Raw genomic sequence first — 25,958 nt, forward strand, 5'->3', positions numbered from 1 at the left:
TTTGAGTTCCTGTTGCCTTTCAGCTCAAACCAGTCTGGCCAGTCATCTCTGACCCTCTTGCATCAACAAGGCATTTGTGCCCACAGAACTGCCGTTCACTGGATATTTTCTCTTTTTCGGATCATTCTCTGTAAACCCTAGAGATGGTTGTGCGTGAAAATCCCAGTGGATCAGCAGTTTCTGAAATACTCAGACCAGCTTGTCTGGCACCAACAACCATGCCACGTTCCAAAGTGACATAAATCACCTTTCTTCCCCATTCTGATGCTCGGTTTAACTGCAGCAAATCGTCCTGAGCATGTCTACAAGCCTAAATCATTGAGTTGCTGCCATGTGATTGGCTGATTAGAAATTTGCATTAACAAACAGTTGGTTAGGTGTACCTAATAAAGTGTCAGGTGAGTGTATATAATTATATATATATATATATATATATATATATATATATATATATATATATATATATATATATATATATATATATATATATTTATTTCAAGTAGTTGTATCTCTGTCACATGGCTATTACCAAAAATATACCCATGCAAGTTTTTGTGGTCCAGGGTCACATACAGATTTATTTAGCACTTTTCACATACAGATGTGTTCATGCCACATCTGAACATTTATTATTTGTCCTTATTTACCTTTGCTCTCATTCTCACTAGCCACCCCTGGTCCAGAAGTGGAGGAGGCCAGACGTATAGCAGAAAAGGGGAAGCCTGCCTAGGAGAACACAGCAAGCTAGAAGTCATTATTGAGGAGAGTATGGCCTTCAAGGTATACACACATTCTTACATACAACAAAACATTAAACTCATGTAGTCTGTCATATAGACTCTATATTGACTGTGATTCCTCCTTTATATAGGTCCGACAGGGAATGACCCCTAATGGAGTCTTAGATGCGGTAGTAATCCACTTGCCTCAGTGTGAAGTGTGTTGGTTTGCCCTATAAACTTCAGCCTTTAAACACTCTCTGACTGATTGAATCACACCTAAATGCATGAAGATTGTAATGTAATTCAACCTCTTTTTCCCATTCACAACTGTTTAATCTGTGTTCACTAATTGCAGATTGACTTTATGCACATTGACAAATCCCTCCACCCACCCACAACATAACATTTTAGTGAATTGTATAAATATTACAACACTCAGGCCATTGACAGTTTATTTATTTCTATTTTTTTAAAGTAGGACTTTAATATTTTAACTGAAACTGGTCCTTGGTGATTTATAAAATGCAAGTCAGCAGCAACCAAAACATTTTTTAAAGAAGAATATAGAAGTAATGTAGTAAATAATGTTTAACTTCTTGCACAGAGTGGAAATTTTGCTTCAAGTTTTATATAACTTTCCCTCTTAAAGTTTCTATGGCCATTGACTTTATGAATTAATAAAAACTACATCTTCAGCTAAAATTATTTTATGTTTTAATTACTTAATAAAAAAAAGTGTAATTCAAATTCAACAAATGTAAAAGTGTAATTACAATTGAAACTAGAGGAGTAGGCGATTTTAGAGCCATTGACTTCCATTGTCGTTTTTTCCTACTATGGAAGTCGATGGATCCCATCATTCTTGAAAATATCTATCTGTGTTCAACAGAAGAAAGAAACTAAAATAGGTTTAAAACCACATGAGGAACCACATTTTCATTTTTGGGGACACTTTTTTATTGTGATTCAAATCAATATTGCTTTGGCCTTTTGTGCAACACCTCAAGGTTTACGTTTGTGCTTACAATCCCCACAACTTCCATAAACTGAGAGGTTGGGGTGGCCACTGACACAAAATTGAGAAATAACTGTACACAGATTAAAACTACAGCTTTAAACACAACTTCTTATGATTTTTACAATAAAACAAAATCTAGATTTGGCCAAACAAAAACCAGCAAGAATTAATTAACAATACTGGCCATACTACAAACAAAAATGAACCCTTGTGTGCTGTTGGGGCAGCACACAAATGAAAACATATCCACTCTGGGGGGATTTTGAGTCTTAATACGGCCACAACTTCAACAAATGAGGTGATTTTTGGTGACAAATCTTATTTTGATACATATTTTGTGAAAGTACTTTGAAATCTTTTCAAAAACTCAACAATACTCTGTGGACAGATTTACTACCCTTTCATATTATGTTAGTGGTTGTGTTGCCCCATTGACATCCATTTTAATGACATTTTTTTATTGCAAAGCCATGAGACCACATTATTTATCTTAATTGTCTGTGTTTTTTCCTGTTGGGAAGAGGTACAATTTGTAATTGTAACTGTTGATCATCAGTTGCAGTGCAAAAAAATGCTTAGCTTCTGGCTTTTATATGAGTTATATATTAAGTTATATGGACTATATTGTGTGTTTAGTATAGTGTGAAAGAGACCTTTGCACACTTACCTTGGTATGTCAAAGACAATCAAAATAAGCACCTCAGCTCTCAGAACCTAAATAAAAAGTGTATTTATGCACGCACACTATAATATGTTGTTATACTCTATAAAACTGTATAGAAATGCCAAAAACTAACTAATGTATAATGCTGCCAACTAATAATCAACAGTAAAATATTAATTTTACCACTTCCCTAAAGGTAAAACCACTAAAGTCAAGAATGCATGATTATTGTCTCCAAATTGCATTATTCTGGTCCAAGGTGCGAGACCAACTATTAGGTCTAATGGAAACTCAGATCCAATAGGACCCAAAGCTTTTTCTCCTACTGGACGATTCATCACTCTCCATATCCATCAACTAAACAAGGATTCTGTCTGTTGTTCTGACTGCTGCTGCTGCTGCAAAAAAAAAAAAAAAAACAACAACAACAACCCTGAAAATAAGGCTGGATCCATCTGCTCTGGCTGATCTATCCTGGAGGCTCTATCTACTGGACATTATTTGGAATACACCACAGCCAAAATAAACGGTGCCAGTAAGAAAACTGTACAATTTTGGTTAAATATGAGAGAGACTGTGTCAGATATGTTTCAATCCTGATTACTGCAGTATAACTGTTTTTATTTTATTTGACTTTTTTGTTGGGTGGATCTCAGGCTTTGTTCAAAATCTAAAATGTAAAAGAATTTAAAAAAAAAAAATGCATAATTATTTGGGGTCTGCTTTGCAAAAAAAATATCGTTATAATGGAAGTCAACGGTGCAAAAACAGACACTAACATAACGAAAGAATAGTCAATTTAAACAATACACAAGGGTTAAATGACTTCTAATGACAAATTGATCCAGACTGATTGACGAGTGTTTAATTGAAATATTTGTCAATCACTGAGCCCCACTATATTGTGCATGCATGTTTAGAATACTGTAGACCGTCTACTAAAGGATACTAACCTTGCCGAAGTACTTGGCACACACTCCTGGAGAGAACAGTTCATCGAGGCAGTAACAGTCAGCGCAGGTAGAACCAAATCAATATAGACTCTCAATATCTGTTCACGTATATTTATGTGAAATTAATTAAGCTGTGTTTGTGTGCATATGATTCTTGATGATGATGATGATATTTTATTTCTGCCTCTCAGGGGAAGCTGATGAAGAAGGAGGTGAACCTCAGCCGCCGTCATGCTGTGATTATTTCATGCATGCAGTTACTGTGTTCTGGAAAATTCTGTTTGCCTTCGTTCCACCCACTGAGTACTGGAACGGCTGGGCCTGCTTCATTGTGTCCATTCTGGTCATCGGGCTGCTAACTGCTGTCATTGGAGATTTGGCATCTCATTTTGGCTGCACTGTAGGCCTCCGGGACACTGTCACCGCTGTAGTGTTTGTTGCTTTGGGAACCTCCATACCAGGTAGATATATGGTAGTACGTATGTAAATAAATAAATAAATAAATGTATTAACTAATCATCTCTTATCTTCCCTTTATTCTTCTAGACACATTCGCAAGTAAAGTCGCTGCTAAACAGGATCAATATGCTGATGCTTCAGTAGGAAATGTGACGGGTAGCAATGCGGTGAATGTTTTTCTCGGGATTGGTGTGGCCTGGTCAGTTTCGGCTGTTTACTGGGAAGTCAAAGGTCAGGTGTTTCATGTAGACCCCGGTTCGCTTGCATTCTCGGTCACACTCTTCACCATCTTTGCCTTCATTAATATTGGCGTGCTGATGCTTCGGCGGCGGCCATCGGTGGGTGGAGAGCTGGGTGGACCTAAAGTGATGAAGGTCCTGACTTCATTGTTGTTCGTCGGTTTGTGGCTCCTCTATATCACGTTCTCCAGCTTGGAGGCCTACTGTCATATTACTGGATTCTGAGGACCAAAGAGACACACACACAGACTCACACTTACACTAATAGCATTCAGATGAAATTAGTTTTGTGAGAACTGAGCTGTGCGATGTAGAATGTACATAGGGTAGATACTTCTGTGTAAACAAAAGTACCTAAAATGTGTGAGAGTGAGTAAGACTGACTGAACTGCTGTCGGGGATGTCTAATACTGGTGTTTGGCTTTGATTTCAGAGCACATTAGAGGCAGTGTGATTTTTGACACCATCAGACTGTCAGTGACATGAATGAAATACTGCAAGATGTAGCACTTTTTTTTGACAGAGCTGTGGTGTCATTTTATATACTGACTGATGACCAGTAATTGATGTGTCTGAATGCTAGGCCTCCCTCTGAGAGAGAAGGCACGTATTACTCTCCATATAAAGGACTGGATGAACTCTGTTATGAGTGAAACTGAACTTTTTTGGATGTCAGGTATTGTGGGATTTACCTTGAAAAGTTTATGAAAGAAAAATGGGATAATCATTATGGTAATTCACATTCATTCATTTTCTCAATTAAAGGGTCTGTGTCATGTCACTTCATGAATTCACTCAAATGTATAATTTCAGCATTTAAATGCAAGTAAAATCATTAACAAATGTAAGTGTTTGTTTTTATTGTTCTCAAGGCATTACAGTAGAAATATGCAGCTTATCTCAGTACACTCTTGGCCCATTCCTTGAGTCATCTTAAATGATTTTGTTTCTGTTACAGAATTAAAATGAACCATGGTTTATTTTAGTAAAAGTGCTGTAACCATAATATTATTTATTTATTCAGTGTAGCAGTTCTCCAACCACAGTTTCACTACAAATACTACACTACCTGACAAAAGTCTTGTCATCAATCCCAGTTGTAGAAGCAACAAATAATAACCTGAAATGTTTCAGAATGTAGATTTTTCTGATGAATCATCTGTTGAACTGCATCCCAATCATCACAAATACTGCAGAAGACCGATTAAAACCTGTATGGACCCAAGGTTTCTATAGACATCAGTCAAGTTTGGTGAAGGAAAAATCATGGTTTGGGGTTACATCCAGTACCCCATGTGTGAGAGAGATCTGCAGAGTCGATGGCAACATCAACAGCCTGAGGTATCAAGACATTTGTGCTGCCCATTACATGATAAACCACAGCAGAGGGCAACTTCTTCAGCAGGATAGTGCTCCTTCTCATAGTTCAGCCTTTACATCAAAGAAGGTCAAGGTGCTCCAGGATTGGCCAGCCCAGTCACCAGACATGAGCATTATTGAGCATGTCTGGGGTAAGATGGAGGAGGAATTGAGGATGAATCCAGAGACTCTTGATAAAATCTGTAAATCCTGCAAGAACTTTATTAATAAGTTATTTGAGTCATTGCAGAGATGTATGGATGCAGTCCTCCAAGCTCATGGGAGTCAGACACAATATTAATTCTTTTTCCACCGCACCATGACTTTATATTCTATATTGTACATTATTTCTGTTAAGTGACAAGACTTTTGTCTAAGCAAAGTCAGACATTCCTGTCCTAAATAAATCATTAAAAATCAAGACATGATCATATTTTATTTTAGTAAAATAATCGTAATCTAGAGGCCTTTGTCTTTCATATAAGCCACTTCTGACACCAAATGATCAACTAAAAGTCACATTATTATTTGTTGTTCCTAAAACTTGGATAGGCTACAAGACTTTTGTCAGGTGCTGTTTAGTGTAGCAAAACCATAGATAATTATTGGTTACCAAGATTTACTTGTGATCATTATTATTTTTTTTTTTTGTAAAAACACATTATTCATTTGTTTATAACAAGGTTGTATGTATGAATGTTAATTATAATACACTGTAGATAGTTGGTGTTTGTGAGGTAGATGCTTGGATGTCAATATATTATTCTTGGTAGATTTGTTAGTAAATTATTTGTCTGTTCCATCAATGATTTTAAACTAATTGGTCATTCAGTGGTTTTGGGAAGTAACTAAAATAATGCATAGCAGTTAAAAATGTTTCATGTACCTGTCAATTTAAGATATTGGCATTTTTGGCTTTATATAGTAGTCAGCATTTTAAGAGGATCAAAACCTTTTAGCAGAGTTGTCTTAAATCTATCGAACAACACCCATTCCTGTCTTTGGACAATTTCGAAATACTTTTCGATCCACTTCAAATGTTGACTACTGTACATTTCTTAAATGTCGTGGAAAGAAAACATCCAAAATACACTTAGATGTTTCTTTTAATACACTGTTGTGTGTGTATGGTTACAATCAATACATGTTTTAATGGCAATTTTAAAAAACTAAGCCTTAAATCTTCACTTCAGGAGATCATATTCTTAAAGTTAATTTCTTACATAATTTGCCTGATTATATACATTTTACTTTACAAAATGTAAACATTTTTCAAGTGTATTATTTATAAAGTTGTGATAAAAGAGATCCCAAAATTCCCTTCTGTAAAATTATTTATCTCTAATATGTCAAAATAAAATATAATTAGATAATACATATTTAGCATATTACATAACATAGAATATTTAGAGAAGTTTGCCGTTCTTACAGTCAAATGGGTAAGTCTGGTATTGACATGTAACCTAGTTTCTAGAGAGCAGGATTCGCTAGCATCAGCTGAATTGAATCAATCTTATAGTGAACAATTCGAATTCTGTGATGAATGAAAATCCCCGCCGCTAAAAACACAGAACAAACGCGCCTTTAGTTTGAGTGACATATGTGAGAGCCAATCAGATTTATGTATTAAAGGCACCGCCCTTTCCTGGAAGTGAGAGAAGTGGACAAGGCCACGCTCGATCAGCAGCTGACGGGTGACGCTTCCGGGACAAGAACGCAAGTAGCATGAGATAAGAGAATCGGTGAGAGCTCTGTTTGAGTTAAATGCGTCCGTTTGTATTATTTTGATGTATTAGCGGTTATCATATTTGTATGTGCTTGTATACGTTAGCCGTTTCCCCCTTTCAGCCAAGGTTTGGTTGAAGCGCCTTTAATCAACCGGAAGAAGAAGACGTTCACGCGCCCTCACACGGAACCGAGGACGTCGAGTCACACAGTAAGTCCGCGTGCAGCATACCGTGTTGTTTATTTGGTGTTATCTCACAGGATTTTTATATTCGCATAAGTTTATAAACCGTGTACGAGAGCTCGGGGTTTACACGGTTGTGTCTGTTGGTGCGTCCTAAGCTTCGGTAGGTGTATCGTTTGATTCAAAAGCGAGCCAAACAAAGAGCGGCCTTCGAATCTGGCGCTATTACTAGTGGCGTTAATGTTGGTTATTAGCTAACAATCAACCCACTTGGTAAGATGCAATCTAAATCGTGCTTATGACGCTTTTATGTCGGAGGCCGCTGTGCTTTTCTAAATATGCGTTTTGTTGATAAACACGATCGAGTCATTCATCATGGCCGCAGATCGGCAGTTGAAGAGACTGCTAATATATAGGAAAGCGAAACTAAAGCCTAATAGTCGAAGAAATCAATACATTTGTGCTGTCTGTCAACAGTGATTTAACACGTCTAGAGCTTTAACAGATTTGGATTACATGTGAACAGCTGATCGTGAGATGCGATGTTTTTAGCATAGGCAGAGCTGGAGCTGCACTGCGTGCGTTACTACAGTAACGTGCTAACATGCGCACTGAATATTTAATGCTGTACCCTGCAGTACTAAGAACCAGGGTCTTTACCCTAAAACTGTTTTATTATTGTTTTGTTGACCTGTTGTTACGTAGCCATATACATATTAGTAGAATCATTGCTCAAGTGCCATCAGGTTGTTTAAAAAATCACTTTTTAAAATGGTCTCAACCCAACACTGAAGTATCTTTTTGTGCAACGCGAAGAAAGTTGAAATATTAGTAACCAAATGCTCTTTTAAATTTAATAAAAGTGAAATTTGGGTGATCTTTATCTTTTTAACTCAGTGTTAAGCATGTTTAAAGCATTATTGAAAAGATTAAATTACAACAATTAACTTTTTTTTTTTTGTACTACAGGTGCAAGATGTCGTACTCATCCCGAAGTTCCTCTCGCACCTCCGACTGTAAGGTCTATGTGGGTGACCTTGGCAATGGTGCAGCCAAAGGTGAGCTGGAACGAGCCTTCAGTTACTACGGGCCACTAAGGAGTGTATGGGTCGCCCGGAACCCTCCAGGTTTCGCCTTCGTAGAGTATGAGGATGCCAGAGATGCAGAGGATGCCGTAAAGGGGATGGATGGAAAGTGAGTCAACTTGAGTTCTACCTGCCTACATTTGATGATGCTACTGCTGCACATTTAACACCCTGACCACTTCAGGGAGCTCAGACCCGCAGGGGTGAGTGACGGCGGTTTATCAGTTTTCTTTCCGCTCACAAAGGCCCCAACTTATGTGGTATTGTTTTCTGGATGCACAATAATTGTTGTCCTTTTTTCAGTTCATTTGTTTGTCTTAATTTTTCTGAGCTTTACCTGAATCTAGGCAATGTGTGAAGGTCTGAAAATTAAAATGGTCTGCGATTTTCCTAGACCGCATGGTCATGTGTATGTGTGCCACCTTGGTTTGGGCTGGGAAAACATCTAACCTTCTGGTCTGTGATATCCCAGGGTGCTTTGTGGAGCCCGTGTCAGAGTTGAGCTGTCTAATGGTATGTCCAGAAAGTCCCGTTATGGCCGTCCCAGCCGCAGGCAATTTGACCCCAATGACCGCTGTTACCAGTGTGGGGAAACGGGTCATTATGCCTACGACTGCTATCGTTTCAGCAAAAGGCGAAGCAGACGCAGCAGGTATGTGAATTAAGATTTTTTTTATTTGTTTTATTTAGACCCTTTTGTATTGCTACTAATAATAATAATACATATTTTTAGGTCAGGATCTCGCTCCCGGTCCAGATCTCGTGGTCGCCGCTACCGCTCTCGTAGTCGTAGCAATGAAAGGCAAGTCTTGTTACTACTTGGCTGTGTTTCAAATGCTTTACAGTTATGAATTTTATGTAATTTTATTTTTTTCAGGAGGTACCGTTCACCTTCATACTCAAAACGCAGAAGCAGGTAAGCCCCCAGTCAGTGCCTGTTTCTGCCAGGGTCAGAGCAAATATTGACCATCAAATTCAGGATAATAAAGCAAAAATGCTTTACAGGCCTGAACAAATCCCTCACCGTTGTTTTTAAAAAAAAAATTATTATTATTATTATTAATGGACGTGAATAAGATTTCAGTCTCCCTGGGGGGTGTATGTAGGTAGGTAGATAGATTTACCTCCAAATAATTGGTTACATTTTGGAAGTTGTGAAAATTGCCCATTACAGAGGTGGAAAATGCCACTGGAAATCAGAAAGCAAGTACTTGCACTTAATGTAAAAGTTAATTTCTTTTCTGATTTCTACTCTGATTGCGGTATTGGTTTGCCGTAACGCTATTGTAATGTTGCCTATTCTTTCTTAATGTGTTTTCTTTACTGCTGTATTGTAGGTCAGGATCCCCAGGCCGCTCCAGATCCAGAAGCCCTGGTGGCCGGTCACGTTCACCTGTACGCCGGTCAAAGAGCCCTGTCCGAAGGTCCAGATCCAGGACACCTGTTCATCGAGACAGGTACTGCATGTTTAACCCATGCTAAATTGCTGTTTTTATTTTACATGGATAAAATGGGAAGTGCTAGTGTTGCAAATGGCATATCAATAAATTATAATTTTTTTTTTTTTCTTCCCCCTTTATAGTCGTTCTCGTTCACGGTCTGGTTCCAGGCAGAGGGATCGCAGTGTCTCCAGATCTCGCTCTCGATCTCGTTCGATCAGTCACAAGAAAGACAGGTAAACCCAAATTTACACAATGGCGCATTTCAGTTTGGTCATTCTTGGTGAAAAATAAATGAATGGATGCTAACAGTATGTGTCTCTTAGTCATTCCAGGTCTGCCAGCCCAAGGAGAAGTCCAACACCGGATGCTGACTGATCTGAATACTGATGCTTCACCCCCATTCCCCACCTTTGCCTCAGGGCTGAAATGCATTTTATCTTCCCCTTGAGTTCAATACTGGTTCTATTGTAGCTGCAAAGCTTTTTTTTTTTATTTTATTTTTTTTTTTATTCTTCTCCCTCCCCAGAATTCAGTGACACCTCCTCCCACCTTGTAAAATCATCACTGTCATCTCAAGCAGCTCATACATATTTTCCCTTTTATCCCCCCTCTCCTTCCCTTCAAAATATTTTTTAAGAGCTGAATTATTTTAATTTTCAGTGTTGAGCCAGTGTCCTGTGGTCAGTGATTTGTGGGTAAGGTGGTGAATGAGCTATGTTGTGATTTAGTCAGTGTATTATATGAACTGAGTACGCTGTGATTTGTTTGTTTGTAGAAGGTTTTTTTTTTTGGCATTGAAAATGGCAATGATCTTTTTAATAAAGCTTTACAAATCCAACTCTTTCAGTGTGCTTTTTTTTTTTGGTGATCTGAGGTGTACTGGTTTAAATATTTGCATTTACAATTTAACACTTAAAAAAAAAAATTTAATAGCAACACTTGTGCAATGATCAAAACTGAATCACATCATGGTGTAAGACGGGGGTTTACAAACTTGGTCCTGGAGAGTTAAGCTCCAACCCTAATCGAACACAGCTAATCAAAATCAAACCAGCTAATCAAACTCTTACTAAATAGAACGGGTGTCCAAACTCGATTGTGGAGAGCCAGTGTCCTGCTGGGTTTAGTTTACACTTGCTTTTAACACACCTGCCAAGAAGTTTCTAGTATATCTTGTAATGGCTTGATTAGCTGGTTCGGGTGTGTTTGGTTAGGGTTGGGGCTAAACTCTCCAGGACACCAGCCCTCCAGGACCGAGTTTGGACACCCCTGTACTAGAAAATTCCTCGCACGTGTTGAAGCTAAACTCAACAGGACGCCGACCGTTAAGGGCTGAGTTTGAACATCCTTGGTGTAAGATGTCATATTGAACACCATTTTTTTTGGTAATGTTTCCTGTGGCTTCTTTCATATACTACTTCCATTCGTGTCTGGGTTTGGTTTATGGTTCTTAACTCCAGTTAATATGCTAACAAGCTGATCTGGACCAGGTGTGTTAAGAGATCCAAAATAGACACGACAGCAGTCAACGTTTCCCGTGTTTTGTGAGCTAGAGTGATATCTTTTTCTCTTCTTTACGTATTATAAACCTAATTGTGTAGATAAAAAATGAGTCCTCTGAGAACCACACTGTCTCAAAACCACGTTATTTTCTAATGCAGGTTTTGCTGGAGACATGTAAAACTCAAGTAGCCTACATCACTCTATTTACCAGTACGGTGCATAGCATGTAAAGAAAATGACGTATGTGTGCCTGTATGACTGAGCTGTAGATAATCCGATATATACTATATCATAAATTCCAAATATGCTCGGCCTAAATGGCATTTTGGTGTATTAAACATTGATAAACGACCTCGAAGCAAATGCGGTCTACGCAGACGGGGTCATTGCAGTTTTTCGCGTTTCCTACCCCTCCCCCATGCGACTTGCCGTAGCACCAGCGGTGTGTTCCATTTTAGATCACTTCATTTGAGACAACATGGCTGCTGCTGCAGGCCATTATTACGGCGACGGAGGCAGAGCAACAAAAAGACAAAAAACAGATAGTGACGGAATGGACACGGTACTTTGATTTCTTTCACTTTATTGAATTTGTCATGCATGGGGCTTTTAAAACTTCGTTTTCTTTCCGAAACGCATTTTTTCATTCAGTAGGCGATGCTACTTGCTAGCGTAGGCTTGAAGCTAACTCCAGTTTTTTCAGTTTTGTGAAATAATAAGCTTTCGTGGGTTTTGTCGAATAAATGAAGTAATAGCTATAATGTGAAATGTATAATTCGATCATCTAACGTAAGTTAGCGACATATAAATCCTACCAATAGATCGACCAGGAGAGCTTTACTGAATGCTCATTCATTGTTCTGCTCGGTCCGCTCCGTCTTTGCTGTATACCGCTCACCCTATCTTGTAACAGACGTGCATTGTTTTAAATCAACGAAAAATGTCGTGGAGTGTTAGAAAACGTGAAAACATGTGTTTCTTTTCGTCTTTTTAGTATATCGGTGTAAATTATGCTAATTAGATCAATTTTACTAGTCTTTACTATCTTCACTAAACTGTTAACATTGTGAAATGAATGATTAAATTGATTGTGTGACTGTATTAGGCATACACAAGCATGCTAGCTTTATATCTTACTATCGTTTAATTGAATCTTTCTCTTGTCCCTTTGTGTGTGCAGGAGGGTTATAATGACCCGCACAAGACCTTGCCCTCGCTTGTAGTGCATGTGAGGGGGCTCATTGACGGCATTACCGAGGCTGACCTAGTGGAGGCGCTGCAGGAGTTTGGCACCATCAGGTGATGGGCCCTTGCTGCGCTTGTTTAACTTTAATTGAGGGGGAAAGATAATAATGTGCACCTTTTGTAAAGCTGCTTTGTAACAATATTTGTGAAAAGTGTTATAGTAGTAAACTCGGAAAAGAAAATGAATAAGTGTATTTGGGATCTATTTATATTAGAGATAAGTGCATGTAAATCAGTAAATGTAGTCTTTAAAGACTCCCATTGTGACACAATTTTAAAAGCTTAATCCATATATTTTAATATATGTTAACATCAAAATCCAGTAGACTAAATTACTAATGGTTCCCAAAAGAATTGTAGTACAGTGTAATTTGGTATTATAACATTGTCTCAAACTCAATTCCTGGAGGGCTGCAGCTCTGCACAGTTTTGCTTCAACCCTGATCAAACACAGCTGATCCAAACAATGGTGTTCATAAAGCTGCGGTCACACTGGACTTTTCTTCCTATAGATTTCCATTCATACGCACACGAATGCGTCAGACCGGAAACGCAAGTATGTGTGTCAAGTTTCGCAGTTGACTGCTTTGGAAAGTTCAAGCTTGGTGAACTCTGACCTGCAAATCGCATCACTTGACTGCGTGAGTTCAATTGAGGATCATAACAGGACCTCGCCGAACAGAAAATTTAAATATGGACCCATAGCTCGTTTTTTTTTTTAGTGTCTAATCATCTTTTCGCAGCGCCGTGCGACAGAATTTTGCATGCTCAAACTCTAGTGTGACCGCAGCTTTACTCTTGAACGCCTCAATTATTTGGATCAGCTTTGTTTGATTAGGGTTGGAGCAAAACTGCAGAGCTCTAGCCCTCCAGGAATTGAATTCAGACCTGTGCTCTACATTGTGAATTACATGTCTAAATGTTTATAAAGATGGATGTTTCTAATAACTAGATAGGAGTGTGTTGTACAACAAGATATCCATATATTGTCAAGTTATGTTTATTTATATATAAATATAAACATAAGACAATATATGGACTAGTAAAAGGCAATCGGCAGCATAATAGTGTTGGGTTTATTTTCTAAGATACTTCATTTGACACTTGTTTGTTTTCCCAAAAATTGACAGAAATTGAATGACATAATTTATCAAATGTTTGTATTTCTGTAAGAAGTTTTAGGGTGTTTCTGCAGAATTCTAAAATATTCAGGGTATTTGTGGGGTCTTAATGTCTTAAATCTCAATCACAATTTTAGGCCTTAAAGTCTTACATTTACTGAAATATTGTGTTGTAGGTCTTAAATAATTTTAAACAGGTCTTAATTTTACTTTTCACGTGTTGCTAGCCAATGTGGCCAACACCCATCCAATCTCCAACAATCCATCTCAATAAAACTTTAAACTTTTTATTTAAAACGGTAATTTAACTATTTACCATAATTACCTGAGGACACCAACCTGGACAGATGGTTGGTCATACATTTAGTTTATTATAACTTTTAAAGCATATGGAATGTTTTACAATTCCTTAGTGTTTAGTCTTTTATAAGTCTAAAATTTAATTCTTAAAGTCATACATTTAACTTGTGAAACCAGCAGAAACCCTGATATTGTTATTGACTGTATGCATGTTTTGTTTTCAGTTACGTTGTGTTAATGCCAAAGAAACGTCAGGCTCTGGTGGAGTTTGAGGACATGAACGGTGCCAGTAATGCAGTGACTTACGCTAACAATAATCAGATCTACATTGCTGGCCGGCCATCCTACATCAATTACTCCACCAGTCAGAAAATCTCTCGGCCCACTGATTCCGATGATACACGGAGCGTCAACAATGTGCTTCTCCTCACCATCATGAACCCCATCTACCCCATTACCACGGTAAGTTCTTTCATGCTGATTTATCAAGGAGTAGCTGAGTTTATCCTACTGCATTTCCGTATACTATTGCATTTGAACTCCTCTTTGTCTCTGCTTTGTTTATACTATATAATTTTCTGTTTCTAGGATGTTCTGTACACCATTTGTAATAATTGTGGACCCGTGCAAAGGATTGTGATTTTCAGGAAGAATGGAGTTCAAGCCATGGTCGAATATCCTTTATCAAAATGCTTTCAACCTGTTGTATGTATTTGTGATTTCTGCATCATGTTTGTCTTTTTATCAAAGCCAATGTAAACCCTGCCCATGTGTAGTTTCCACTCCATGCTCTTGTTTACAATAGAAATATTGTTCTCCTTGACTCGGTCACATTTGACTCGGTCCAGAGTGCGCAGAGGGCCAAAGCGTCTCTAAATGGAGCAGACATCTACTCTGGCTGCTGCACCCTGAAAATTGAGTATGCCAAGGTTGGTACCCCATAACAATCACATGTATCAAATGGTTGTGTCTGCACAGTGCCTTTTGCAGGCATGATATGCAATTTAAATGTACTGAACATTTTGTAGAAAATAAACCAGTTAAATTGTGCAGTGGTCTAAAACTCAATTCCTTGAGGGCCACAGCTCTGCACAGTTTAGTTCAAACCACCTCCAACTCACACCTGCTTGATTGTCTCTAGTAGTCTTGAACGCCTTCATCAGTTGGATCAGCTGTCTTTGATCAGGGTTTGAACAAAACTACGCAGAGCTGTGGCTCTCCAGGAATCGAGTTTGAGACCCATGATGTAAAGACTATATAAATGTATAATAGGTCCCTTCGTAGTTTTTTTTTTTTAATGAAGCAAAATGTTTATAGAGCCCTTATGAAACAGTTTCTTATTTTTGTTTAGCCAACACGTCTCAATGTCTTCAAAAATGATCAGGATACTTGGGACTACACCAACCCCAATCTCAGTGGCCAAGGTATGTTACAGCTCATCCACTCATACACGCCTTCTCACGTGACATTCTCGTGAAGTATGTGAAAAGTAAATATTTTCCCAAGAACGTTACTTCTGTGACGCTGCTTTATTCTAGCACTCTTTCTCTTTGAATTATAATGCAAAAATATTTACACTATTTTGATTCTGTTATTTGGAGACGCGTGGAAATAACATGCACATCTAAAGCATCAGTATAAACATGAGTGGGTATTGTTGTCATACTGACTGTAGAAGCACACATGCTGAATATTCATATTGGGCATATTTACATGCACACCAGAACGATGGTAACTCTCAAAAAAATCAGCTCATTGAAATCCTGTAGTCTTGGTTCACATCCAAATCAATTCGTCAATGCTAGTAAACTGCATCTACAAGACTTGTTTAATAAAAATGTAATTATTTATTAATAATTTAAGCGATGGCAACTCAATACCCTTTTAAATTTGTTCTTTTCTGTGCACCGTGTTAGTCCCTTATTGTTATGAAGGAAAAATATTGGTACGCATTTGGCCACGTGTATTTGCTTATTAAAGCTACCACATATAACCTTTGTAACTCTGGTTAATGAAACATGGCTTCATTTATATACGTAATGTTGCATACTACAGCATAAGTCATGTTAAGAACATGCATGCAAAGGCACTCATTGACAAACACTTCTTATTTGTGCATGTCACCTGTCTCGTGACCTGCGCATGTTTTTCAAAGATATATATATACACACCTTGAGAACCAGGCACTCTTTTCATCTGTATTCACTGAGCATGACACTGCATCTAGTACATTACATGATGGAGATTTGAGATAAGCTTTGGAATTGGACAGAGGTGTTCGATCCTACTCCTGGAGGGCCATTCTCTTCCAGAGTTTGGCTGTAAAACTTCTGAAAACAGCTAAGAAATCTCATTTGAGGTTAAATGCTGCAGTAAAGGAAATTTAAAGAAATATTAGAGCAGGATAGATTATCAGCATTTTTAATCTGCATTTGTCACTACAAGATGACGCTGCTGCTCAAATTAATAAAGTTTTTAAATTTGACAATACGCAGCATTAAGCTCTGTCCATTGGTTGCTTCCATCTTGTAAATGCTGTCAATTGGAGAATGTTATGCTGAGGTTAGAATTTATTTATTCCTGTTGGTGGTGGGAAAAATATCTTCCTCGTCTTGTATGCAGCAATACAGTACATGAGATTGTCCTTCATGTAGAGCTGAGTGATTAATCGAACCCAGTTTATGCGTGTTACATAGTTTTGTCAGTAAAGCCTGTTCTATTAAACCTCCATCCAGCACATGCTTTTCAGATGGCGCAGAATTTACTACAGAGTCGTAGTTGACTGAAAAGCTATGCAAATCATGTTCAAAATCAAGGTGGATTTTAACAAACAATAATTAAATGGAGTAATGGAGGTTCATGCATATTTGGAGTTTCTGAATGAGAGCACCCGCTGGTCTTTGTAGGAGATTTCATAGGATTGTGCTTTCCTGACAAGGTGTGCATGACAATCGCAGTTTCCTTAATCACGTTTGTGGTTTCATCTTGAATAATCACCCAGCCTCATCTCCAAGGGCAGGATCGAACACCATTGTTAGAACTTAAACTTGAGAAATTAAAGCTGTAAAGCCAGGCTGTTTATTTAGAGCAGTCAGGCTGATTTTTGTGAACATTAAGATTCACAGTAGTCCAGGCAATTTTTACGGAGAAAGACCGTACTGTTGTCGTATGCTGCATTCACAATGTTTTGAAGGCATTTTCGTTTCTCTTAAGAAAGTTTATAGAAATGCTCTGCTTTGTAGCAACAGGTTCACATTTTAACATGGTTGTAATTCGTTCACCATGTGTTTTTGCTCAAGTGGTCAAACTACCAGAGCTGTAAACCTCCTGAGGTCCAGCAGTTCATATTCAGTGTTTTGCAATTTTTACTTATGTCTATGTATCGAGTCTTTTGGGGTAAAATTGCATTAAGATAACACTGGAACTAGCTGTTAAGCACATTTTAAATCCAACAAAACATATCCATGTGCTTTTAAGCTTCTTTGCAAGACACACTCGCAGCACTTCAACAGGCCACATGGAACAGCGAAATGGAGCTCACAACTTTAAGCACTTCAGAGGCGGCATTTTCACTCATATCGACGTCACATGGATAGAAAACACTCAAGATATCCTTCCACTCAGCTAACATCTCCATTCTCTGCAAAGGTGGTGGACATCTGTCTGAATTAATGACACATTTTAGGGGCATGGGTCTAATCTGTTTGGATAACACATAAAAGCCAATCACAGAAGACCTTCGCACATCAACATCGACCAATCAAGCAGCAGACACACGAAGGGAAGTGGGACAGATACACAGATTGGCAGAGAAGAATAACACTATTTTGCCTAATATCGTCATGTTTCTGGGGTTTTTGGGCTACTTTTGCTCTAGCTTCTCTTCTCTTTCCTGAGAACATCATGCAAACATGCTGAATCAACATGAGTGGCAACACACCACATCAGGATTGCCATTACACAAGTTCCATGATCAGAGATCGCCATGACAACATGCCAAGCTGACATTGCCATGACAACACACCACCAAACATTGTTTGACATTTAATGCAGAGAGCAGCAAGTCGACATTACCATCACGACACAAGACAAGATTGCTCCAACACAGCGACGGTGGTTTTGTTGCGCACAACTTGACATCGTCACTACTGACCTGGCCAAGAGCAGACATTTGTCTATACATACTGAACAGAGATGACATCAACACCGACACATCCTAAAGTGCATGATCACAGGCCACATGCTCTGACATCAATGTGTGATCGCCACAAACACATGCTTCGCCATCTTGCTAACAGTAGTGAAATGCACCAGACAAGACTATGCGAAAACACACCGTCGTAACACATGGGGAAGGATCAACCTCAGCGGCCCACCAATCAATCACACAGACAGATCCTCTGCTCTGCCTCCCCAAGCCATGTCTCTCTGTGGACTGAAGTTCTTTCTCTCTTTCTCTCTGTCATTTCTCCATCCCTCCTCCTCCTCTTTCCTCCTCTCTGTGTTGAATCTGTTTAATTCAATGGGCACGGCTGACCGTGTTCTGATCCCTGTGTTACGCCTCCTGTGTGACGCAGGTGTGGATTAGTCTGACCGCTGCGGTGTCGTCTCTCTTCTAAACTCGACGCTGTCTGCTGTCTGCTATCCACCTTTGCTACTACGGTAAGCACAGATGTGTCTGGAGCTCACCAAAAGCCCATGAAGTGGACTGGAGGAATTTCCTAAAGAACTGAATGAAAATGAAATCATCAGGAGAAGGGCGACTGGTAAAGAATATCACACCTCCACCATGGTGCCTGCTGCATTGTATTTTTTTTTTTAATGGCAGTGTAATACCCTGCTCATTTAAGCTGGTCATTCTAGCTGATTCATCAACAATTTGGTTAAATAATATTCACACTTCTGTAAGCAAAAATCCTGTTCTCCTGTTTTCTATTTGACCTGATAGTGGATATGCAGCTGTAATTTATTTTCTTTCAGGCTGTTCGAGTCTGGTTGATTGTTGCATAAATGACAAATATTTATAATGTTGTCTTTCAGCTTTAGCAGGTAGCAAGTTCTTTGTTCAGTATGTCTTAAATCAGTGACTTTACTCTGTTTTCACTTGATATTCCTGTATAAAATAACTAGGAATATGTATTGTTAGGAATCTCTGCTTTCCCTTTTTTCAGACGTATGAAATTTTTGACATTTATTGGGTAAAGATCGTTTGTTTTAATCTCGCAGTAACATGAAGTCGTTTTAACTGTATCTAGAACCAGGCATCATGTCTGAAGTGTTTTTTCCCCTGCCCAATTTGACCTCTTCTTTTGTAGCATAGATCTCTCAAAGATCAACAAAACATATCATCTAAACCTGATCTTTATAAATGCACATTTAGTTTTGAAAGCATGGTTGTTTAATCGTGTATATATTTTCTACTTTATTTTGTTCTGATTGTTGTGTATACCTGTCTGTGCAGATGCCGACGCAGACGGCAATTGGAACAATTCACAAGGTGTGTGTTTGGTTGTGAGGTCAAAGTGTATGAAATTTAAATTAAGCAATATTTCTTTCTGGTTGACCTGATACATCATTCAGAATCTCCATTATGGTTTGTAGTTTAGCAACCACTTAGTAGTCTTAACACCTAAAACATAACTGCATGGCACTCACTGAGTTGCACAGCCCTTCCTTCCCTTTTTTGTGTGTGTTTTTATGTTCACACATTTGAGAATGTATTGTCATCGTCTTTCTCTCAGATCCTAATGCTAACCCGAACAAGCGGCAGAGGCAGCCTGCTCTCCTGGGGGATCATCCACCTGAATATGGTCAGTCTCGTGTACACAAACAAATGTCGACCATCCTAATAACGCGTTAAAACATGCTAGTTGCCATAATATATTGGCAACTTTTTAAAAACATATTAATGTCTCAAAGCTAGCAAGATGAATGGTAGCGACTTGTGAAAATATGCGATCAACAAGGTGTTTAGACATGACAGCAGTGTGTTTTATTGCTAAAGTTCGAACATGCTAGGAATGTGCCATTCCCTTGAGCTTTGTTTTTTTTTTGTTAAGTGTAATTCTGAAACCTCTCTGTTTAGGTGGTCCTCAGGGTGGCTACGGTCACTATGATGACACCTATGGACCACCACCTCCACCCCCTCATTATGAGGGCCGGCGTATGGGGCCTCCAATTGGTCGTGGTCGTGGTGTACCCCGCTACGGTGGGGCACAGTATGGACACGGGCCGCCTCCCCCGGACTACAATGCTCATGCTGATTCTCCTGTGGTCATGGTGTACGGCCTGGACCCCGTCAAGATCAATGCAGACAGAGTCTTCAACATATTCTGTCTGTACGGCAATGTGGAAAGGGTATGTGTGAGATTTTTGGGTGTGTGTTATTCATGATCTTTTGTTGAATAAATTCTAGCACTAATGGGATACTCTATCAAAGGGAAATGCATTTATGTGCACCTAAGTGTCGTTCCAAACCTTTGAGGGCTTTATTAGGCATTTCTCAGTGTTTTTAGGTTCAACAATAGTAGTAAACACTTATCGCTTATGGCCCGTTTCCACTAAGTGGTACGGTACAGGTCGGTATGGAGTCTAGTGACCCTTGTGTGTAAACCAGTAGCATGCAGCTGTGCATCTAGCTCCGCCTTTTGGTACCCTTTTGTCGTGCTAGGTACCCTTTCGAAAGGGTACCCAAAAAGTGGGACGGTTCACTTTTTGGTACCTTTTGACAGCCATAAAGGCGTACCAAACCGTACTACTATGTGAAAACGGGCCATTGTTTTATCCTTTAAACTAATAATAGTGAGGTGATGCGAAATCTTGTGGTGAGCTTGTCTTCAGAGCTTTATTGCAGCACATTATCTGTTAATTGTCATAAATAAGCAGAAGTTCAGTTTCTGCATGCATTTGTTTTTCATTTAAATATATTTTAAGATTAATTTGACTGCGGATAAATTTGGGGTCTGATAATCTTTTATAAATTAGTGCGCATTAAATATTTCTTATGTTAAATGTTTTTCCTAAAACATTTTTGTTGAAAACCTTCTCCTTTTCTCTCTTTTTTTTGGGTAGAAAGTTGGTTAAAATATTTTGTAACATTTTTAATGTTTTTTTTTTTTTTTTTTTTTTCTCATTTAGGTGAAATTTATGAAGAGTAAACCAGGCGCTGCGATGGTGGAGATGGGAGACTGTTATGCAGTGGATCGAGCCATTTCTCACCTTAACAACACCATGCTCTTTGGACAAAAACTCAATGTTTGGTGTGTAGAGTATTATTTTCTGCATTTAAAATTTTTATTATTTTATTTTTTTCAAATATATTTTTTGAATATTTTTAGTGCAAAAACATGTCAGAAAATTACATCGAGTAGAAAAACAATATCTGTCGTACATGTAATTTGAGTTTTGAGTTCTGAAATAAAAAATAAAATAATAAAATAAAAGTAAATAAAATTAAATTGTAATTAAATAAGCAACAAATAAATAATAATAACACTAATAATGACAAAAAATACAATATTATATTGCAGAAGGGCATATTACATTTCTTTTGTCCTACAGACAAGCTTTTAGTCTTAGAGACTTAACGGTTCCTAGATAATCAAGGAAAGGGTTCCATGTCCGATACAATAGAAAAGTTTTGTTCTTCATAGCTGTGGAGAGAGCCTCAAGTGGGATTATGCTGCAGTCTGCGAGCAGCCATTGATTTAAACTGGGCGGTTCTTCATTAATCCTCTTTACAAGGATCCATTTCCGAGCAAAGTAAACCAAAATATGTAGTAGGTCTCTGTTCCGAAAATTATAAGGTATATCATCTTTGAGGCCCAGTAAGCAAGTCTTTGCACCCAAACGAAATGTACATTTAAAGATGGCGTCGAGCTGCAGTCTAATCAAGTCCCAAAACTGCTGTGTAAAAGGACAACTCCACATGCAATGATGGAAGGTTCTAATGTCTACTTTACATTTCACACACAGCTCAGACAGACCTGGATTATTTTGTCTGACCTCAGGTGTAATAAAGTCTATGTAAAATTTGAAATTGTCTTTCCCAAGCAAAGTTTGAGGCTAACACGCCATGAGGGTTGCTACATAGATCCAACCAGGAATCCTTGTCAATTGCACTACCCAGATCAGCTTCCCATTTACACTTAAGTGAGTTAAGGTTCTCAGTTTTAATATTACAAAGGATGTTATAGACCTGTGATACATTTGACCTGCTTATCAATGGCAAGAAGTGATTCAACTGGGGAAATACCAAATCCTCCTGGGTAATCTCTATAGTTTGTCAAAATAAAATTTCGAACCTGTGTGAGAATCGTACAATCCTGAATAATATCACCCACCACTTTAATGCCCTTATCACTCCACTCTTACAGCCCAGCTCTAAGGCCTGGTGCGAAATCTGGATTTTCATGGAGAGGGGTTAATAGTGAGAAACAATTCTCATAACCTTCACGTTTTCTAATTTGTCGCCATATGTCTAACATATTCTTTAAAATACTATCACCCTTGATCAGACTGCATTTGAATCTTAATTTTTAAACCTGTTAGTTTAAATGAATCTCGACCAGACCACAACCATAGCATCTTGGTTAAATTGACATAATAATAAAACGTTTCCATGTATGCTGCATATGCGCTTATTTCTTTATTGCTTTACAGTGTATCCAAACAACAGGCCATAATGCCGGGTCAGTCATACCAGCTGGACGATGGCAGCTGTAGCTTCAAAGATTTCCATGGCTACCGAAACAACCGTTTCACCACTGCTGAACAGGCTGCCAAGAACCGCATCCAGCAGCCCAGCAACGTCCTGCATTTCTTCAACAGTCAGCCAGACAGCTCGGTGGAAGCGTTCAGTCAGGTCAGACGGAGATTGCTTTTGAAAAGTTTGCATTACAACACATTTACCATGCTAGGTCTTTTATTTATTTATTTATTTATTTATTTTTAATTAGTCATTTAAGTTGTTGTATTAATATGCACTTTAATTGAAAAAAGAATTTTTTCTGTGCTTAAACGGACTTTTCTTGATCTTCATCTACAGATTTGTGAGGAGTTGGAAATCAAGAGTCCAGTCACCGTCAAACTGTTCACTGGCAAAGGTGAGTTACTACTGTCCAGGTTTCCCACTCTGAGCCAGAATGTCAAACTCTGCCTTTCTCCAACTACAAAACTGACTTAAATGAAGAGAGAACTGTTATGTTGAGCACTGAGCTGTCAAAAATCAGCCACAGACAGTATTTGAACAGATGCAGACTGGTCACTGTATTTAAATTGAGTGATTGCTGGTTATCAACTGGGAAAGGAATAAAAAGGTGCTGAAAATAGGCAAATGTGAAACTGGCATTAATAAAGGTATAGGAAAAATAAGATATTTCCTGACTTTAAATGTCTGGAATAACCTTTTTAAAGTTCATGAGTGGGAGCCCTTTGTGTTTGTATCTGAAGGAGCTGTATTGTGCTCATTCACTTGTAAGCTGTATATTTGGTTCTATGTAAATTCACTTGTTTGTGTGTTGTGTTTGTGGCACCGCAGTCGACAGAAGCTCCTCTGGTCTGTTAGAGTGGGAGTCAGTGAATGATGCTATGGAGGCTCTTGCTTTGATGAACCACTACCAGATGAAAAACCCTAGTAAGTACTTGCATGTATCTAAACACTGCTACAATGGCAACTGCATTTTTTTTTGTTAATTCGTTTGGACTCTTATCTTAACAGTAAAACACAATCTTTTTTTTTTCCTCCACAGGTGGACCTTACCCATACACTCTTAAATTGTGTTTTTCAACCGCACAGCACGCCAACTGAACTCATACCGACCACTAACCATTGACTCCCACTGACGTTTTGATCCCAGCACCATAGCTTGTCTTAATTCATTATCTAAAAGAAATGGGACTAAGATTACCTTTATTTCCAGACAACTGGACTCGACCTTTTGTATCATTGTTTAATTTTTAATTATTATTTTTTTTATTGATATTAATAATTTTTTTTCAGTTGGCTGTTCTTGTATTACAGTACATTTGTGTGAAAATGTATTCAATTAGTAAAGACGTCATTGTGAACTTTTTGTGTTGTGTTTTCTTGTAAAAGTGGGATCACTGGTTTGACATAACCTAGCTAAGCAACTGCAGATAGGTGACTTGGCCAAACGAATTGATATCTATGATATGAATTAACATCTGGCTACTAAATGCTTGAGTCTAACTGGTTGATGGACATTCTAACATGTGCAGTTATTTTCAGATAAACAGACCTGAGCAGTTTTAGGACGAATGGCTTGAAATATAGTTCAGATGCTGTCTTCTGGTGTGTGAGCTGTCATATACAATTGACTAAAACACACTCGAGGTGGTTATTTACAGTAAATGAACAGACATTGATGGTACTATGAGGAAAATAAACACAAATGTTATGGCTCTAAGAATTCAGGAACCCTTTATCATCTGTGAAGATGCAAAAAAAGACACATTTATTTTAAGTGCAATAGAGTTATACATTACTGCAGAAGTTTGGTGTCAGTAAAAGTTATGAAATTTCTTTATGAAGAACAAATAATGGCAGTACATAGTCTATTTTGATGAATTTCAATCGTGCAGAAATCACACACTGAACTCTAGAATGTAAGAACTAGGTTCACTGCAGTATTTTTCATGTTTATTATCGTTAGTTAATTAAAATAATTCCGATAACTTGGCTTTTTACTCAGTGCATTAACAAGCACAGCGTGTTATTTTAATACGTTAGTAAATGTTAAATTCTGATTGATAAATGCTGTACAAGCATTGTTTGTTCATGGTAATAAATACATTTAGTACGTGTATATGAAGCACTAGGGTCTCAGTGAAAGTAGCATATCTACAAGTCGGTCACCTTCAGACAGTAAGTTAATACAAGGGATATTCGACCAGAAACGTATTTTCACATTTAATAAAGTGTGACACGGCCTTAGTCCTCAAAACAATGCAATTTAATGATGGGACGAATCCTTGATCACTGTCGACTTCTTTCTGTCAAATGATGTTACTTTAATGCAATTGTAACAGGACCGACAAACATGGGGATCGTAAATTTATTTGTATCACGTAAAGAATTTATAATTTCCTGTTTTTCACTAATCTATGTGAATGATAGACTTGCTATTTCTGAAGTTTTTTTTTTTTCTAAACACTTTTCATCATAACTATTAAAGCTGTAGGTTCAATTGGGCTGAAGAATGCCAGTGTTTGTACATATGTAAAGTGCTTTTAATAAAGAAAAGCAATCTGAGAACCAAATAAACGACATATTTCTATACAGAACAACTCACAGAAATCAACCATCAGTCTATTTTAGACATAATTAATTTTTATTCACTATTTGTTTTTATTTCATAGACAGATGGTGTACGTTTCTGTTAGAATGTGCCATAATTGGAGTAGGGGTCAGTTGGGTAGTTGTGACAACTGTCAGACCTGGATCTGAAATTTTACTCGGAACAATGTTACAATCTTTATAAACAGGTAAGACATAATTCATATAAACAAAGCAAAACTTTACACGAACTTTAACTCTACAAATGAATGTTTTAATTTTAGACGGTAATGGTACCAATTTATGATGTGACTAAGATTCGAATAATACTCGTGAGGTTATAAAGATATGATCATATATATTTTTAGGAGGTTTTCCTACGATCTTACAGCAGATTTTAGCCGCTCTTTAGGACGGAGCTTTTAGTTCTAATTGGCGTCTGTTTGCTCTCCTCGCGCTTTTCAGGCTGCAGGTCGGCACCGAAGCAGCGTCGGGCGCCCTCTAATGACGAAACAGCGAAACACATTTATTCAGTTCTCATTAAATAAAAACAAACACAGTTCAGTGCTTGTTTGTAAATTAGAAATGGACCAAAAATTGTTTCAATAGAGATATCCCCTACATCTTCTAGCCTAACATCTGA

The 25,958-nt window shown here is 38.0% G+C and overlaps 2 protein-coding genes and 1 pseudogene across 4 annotated transcripts; all 3 read left to right on the plus strand.

Annotated features, from left to right (window-relative positions):
- LOC130228369 (sodium/calcium exchanger 2-like) overlaps positions 1-4,399 on the plus strand; it is a 14,958-nt pseudogene extending 10,559 nt beyond the window's left edge.
- Positions 4,400-7,069: 2,670 nt separating this feature from the next.
- Positions 7,070-10,688, plus strand: LOC130229366 (serine/arginine-rich splicing factor 7-like). 3 transcript variants are annotated; one of them, XM_056458131.1, is made up of 9 exons: positions 7,070-7,156; positions 7,246-7,350; positions 8,293-8,517; positions 8,881-9,060; positions 9,142-9,210; positions 9,286-9,324; positions 9,746-9,865; positions 9,991-10,083; positions 10,174-10,688. In XM_056458131.1, the coding sequence occupies exons 3-9, from the start codon at positions 8,300-8,302 to the stop codon at positions 10,223-10,225; spliced, it is 771 nt and encodes a 256-aa protein (XP_056314106.1). In that variant the 5' UTR covers positions 7,070-7,156; positions 7,246-7,350; positions 8,293-8,299; the 3' UTR covers positions 10,226-10,688. The 3 variants fall into 3 exon arrangements, with proteins under 3 accessions (XP_056314106.1, XP_056314107.1, XP_056314108.1); XM_056458132.1 differs by having other exon boundaries at positions 7,263-7,350; XM_056458133.1 differs by lacking the exon at positions 9,286-9,324.
- A 1,117-nt stretch (positions 10,689-11,805) lies between these two features.
- LOC130229367 (heterogeneous nuclear ribonucleoprotein L-like) lies at positions 11,806-24,087 on the plus strand. Its single transcript, XM_056458134.1, has 14 exons — positions 11,806-11,915; positions 12,534-12,652; positions 14,244-14,481; positions 14,608-14,693; positions 14,852-14,948; positions 15,371-15,443; positions 19,481-19,516; positions 19,761-19,829; positions 20,105-20,376; positions 21,157-21,278; positions 22,681-22,882; positions 23,066-23,123; positions 23,558-23,653; positions 23,769-24,087. The coding sequence occupies exons 1-14, from the start codon at positions 11,832-11,834 to the stop codon at positions 23,825-23,827; spliced, it is 1,611 nt and encodes a 536-aa protein (XP_056314109.1). The 5' UTR covers positions 11,806-11,831; the 3' UTR covers positions 23,828-24,087.
- Positions 24,088-25,958: the final 1,871 nt, after the last annotated feature.

This window comes from Danio aesculapii, chromosome 5 (genome assembly GCF_903798145.1).
Source record: "Danio aesculapii chromosome 5, fDanAes4.1, whole genome shotgun sequence".
Classification (NCBI taxonomy): domain Eukaryota; kingdom Metazoa; phylum Chordata; class Actinopteri; order Cypriniformes; family Danionidae; genus Danio; species Danio aesculapii.

What these genes read in the sequence shown, in the direction of transcription:
- LOC130229366 (XM_056458131.1), top strand. Translation starts at nt 8,300, where the DNA reads ATGTCGTACTCATCCCGAAGTTCCTCTCGCACCTCCGACTGTAAGGTC. An exon ending in TACTCAAAACGCAGAAGCAG is followed by an intron (nt 9,325 to 9,745) that starts GTAAGCCCCCAG and finishes GCTGTATTGTAG; the next exon opens with GTCAGGATCCCCAGGCCGCT. An exon ending in ACACCTGTTCATCGAGACAG is followed by an intron (nt 9,866 to 9,990) that starts GTACTGCATGTT and finishes CCCCCTTTATAG; the next exon opens with TCGTTCTCGTTCACGGTCTG.
- LOC130229367 (XM_056458134.1), top strand. Translation starts at nt 11,832, where the DNA reads ATGGCTGCTGCTGCAGGCCATTATTACGGCGACGGAGGCAGAGCAACA. An exon ending in TGAAAATTGAGTATGCCAAG is followed by an intron (nt 14,949 to 15,370) that starts GTTGGTACCCCA and finishes ATTTTTGTTTAG; the next exon opens with CCAACACGTCTCAATGTCTT. An exon ending in GGACAAAAACTCAATGTTTG is followed by an intron (nt 21,279 to 22,680) that starts GTGTGTAGAGTA and finishes ATTGCTTTACAG; the next exon opens with TGTATCCAAACAACAGGCCA.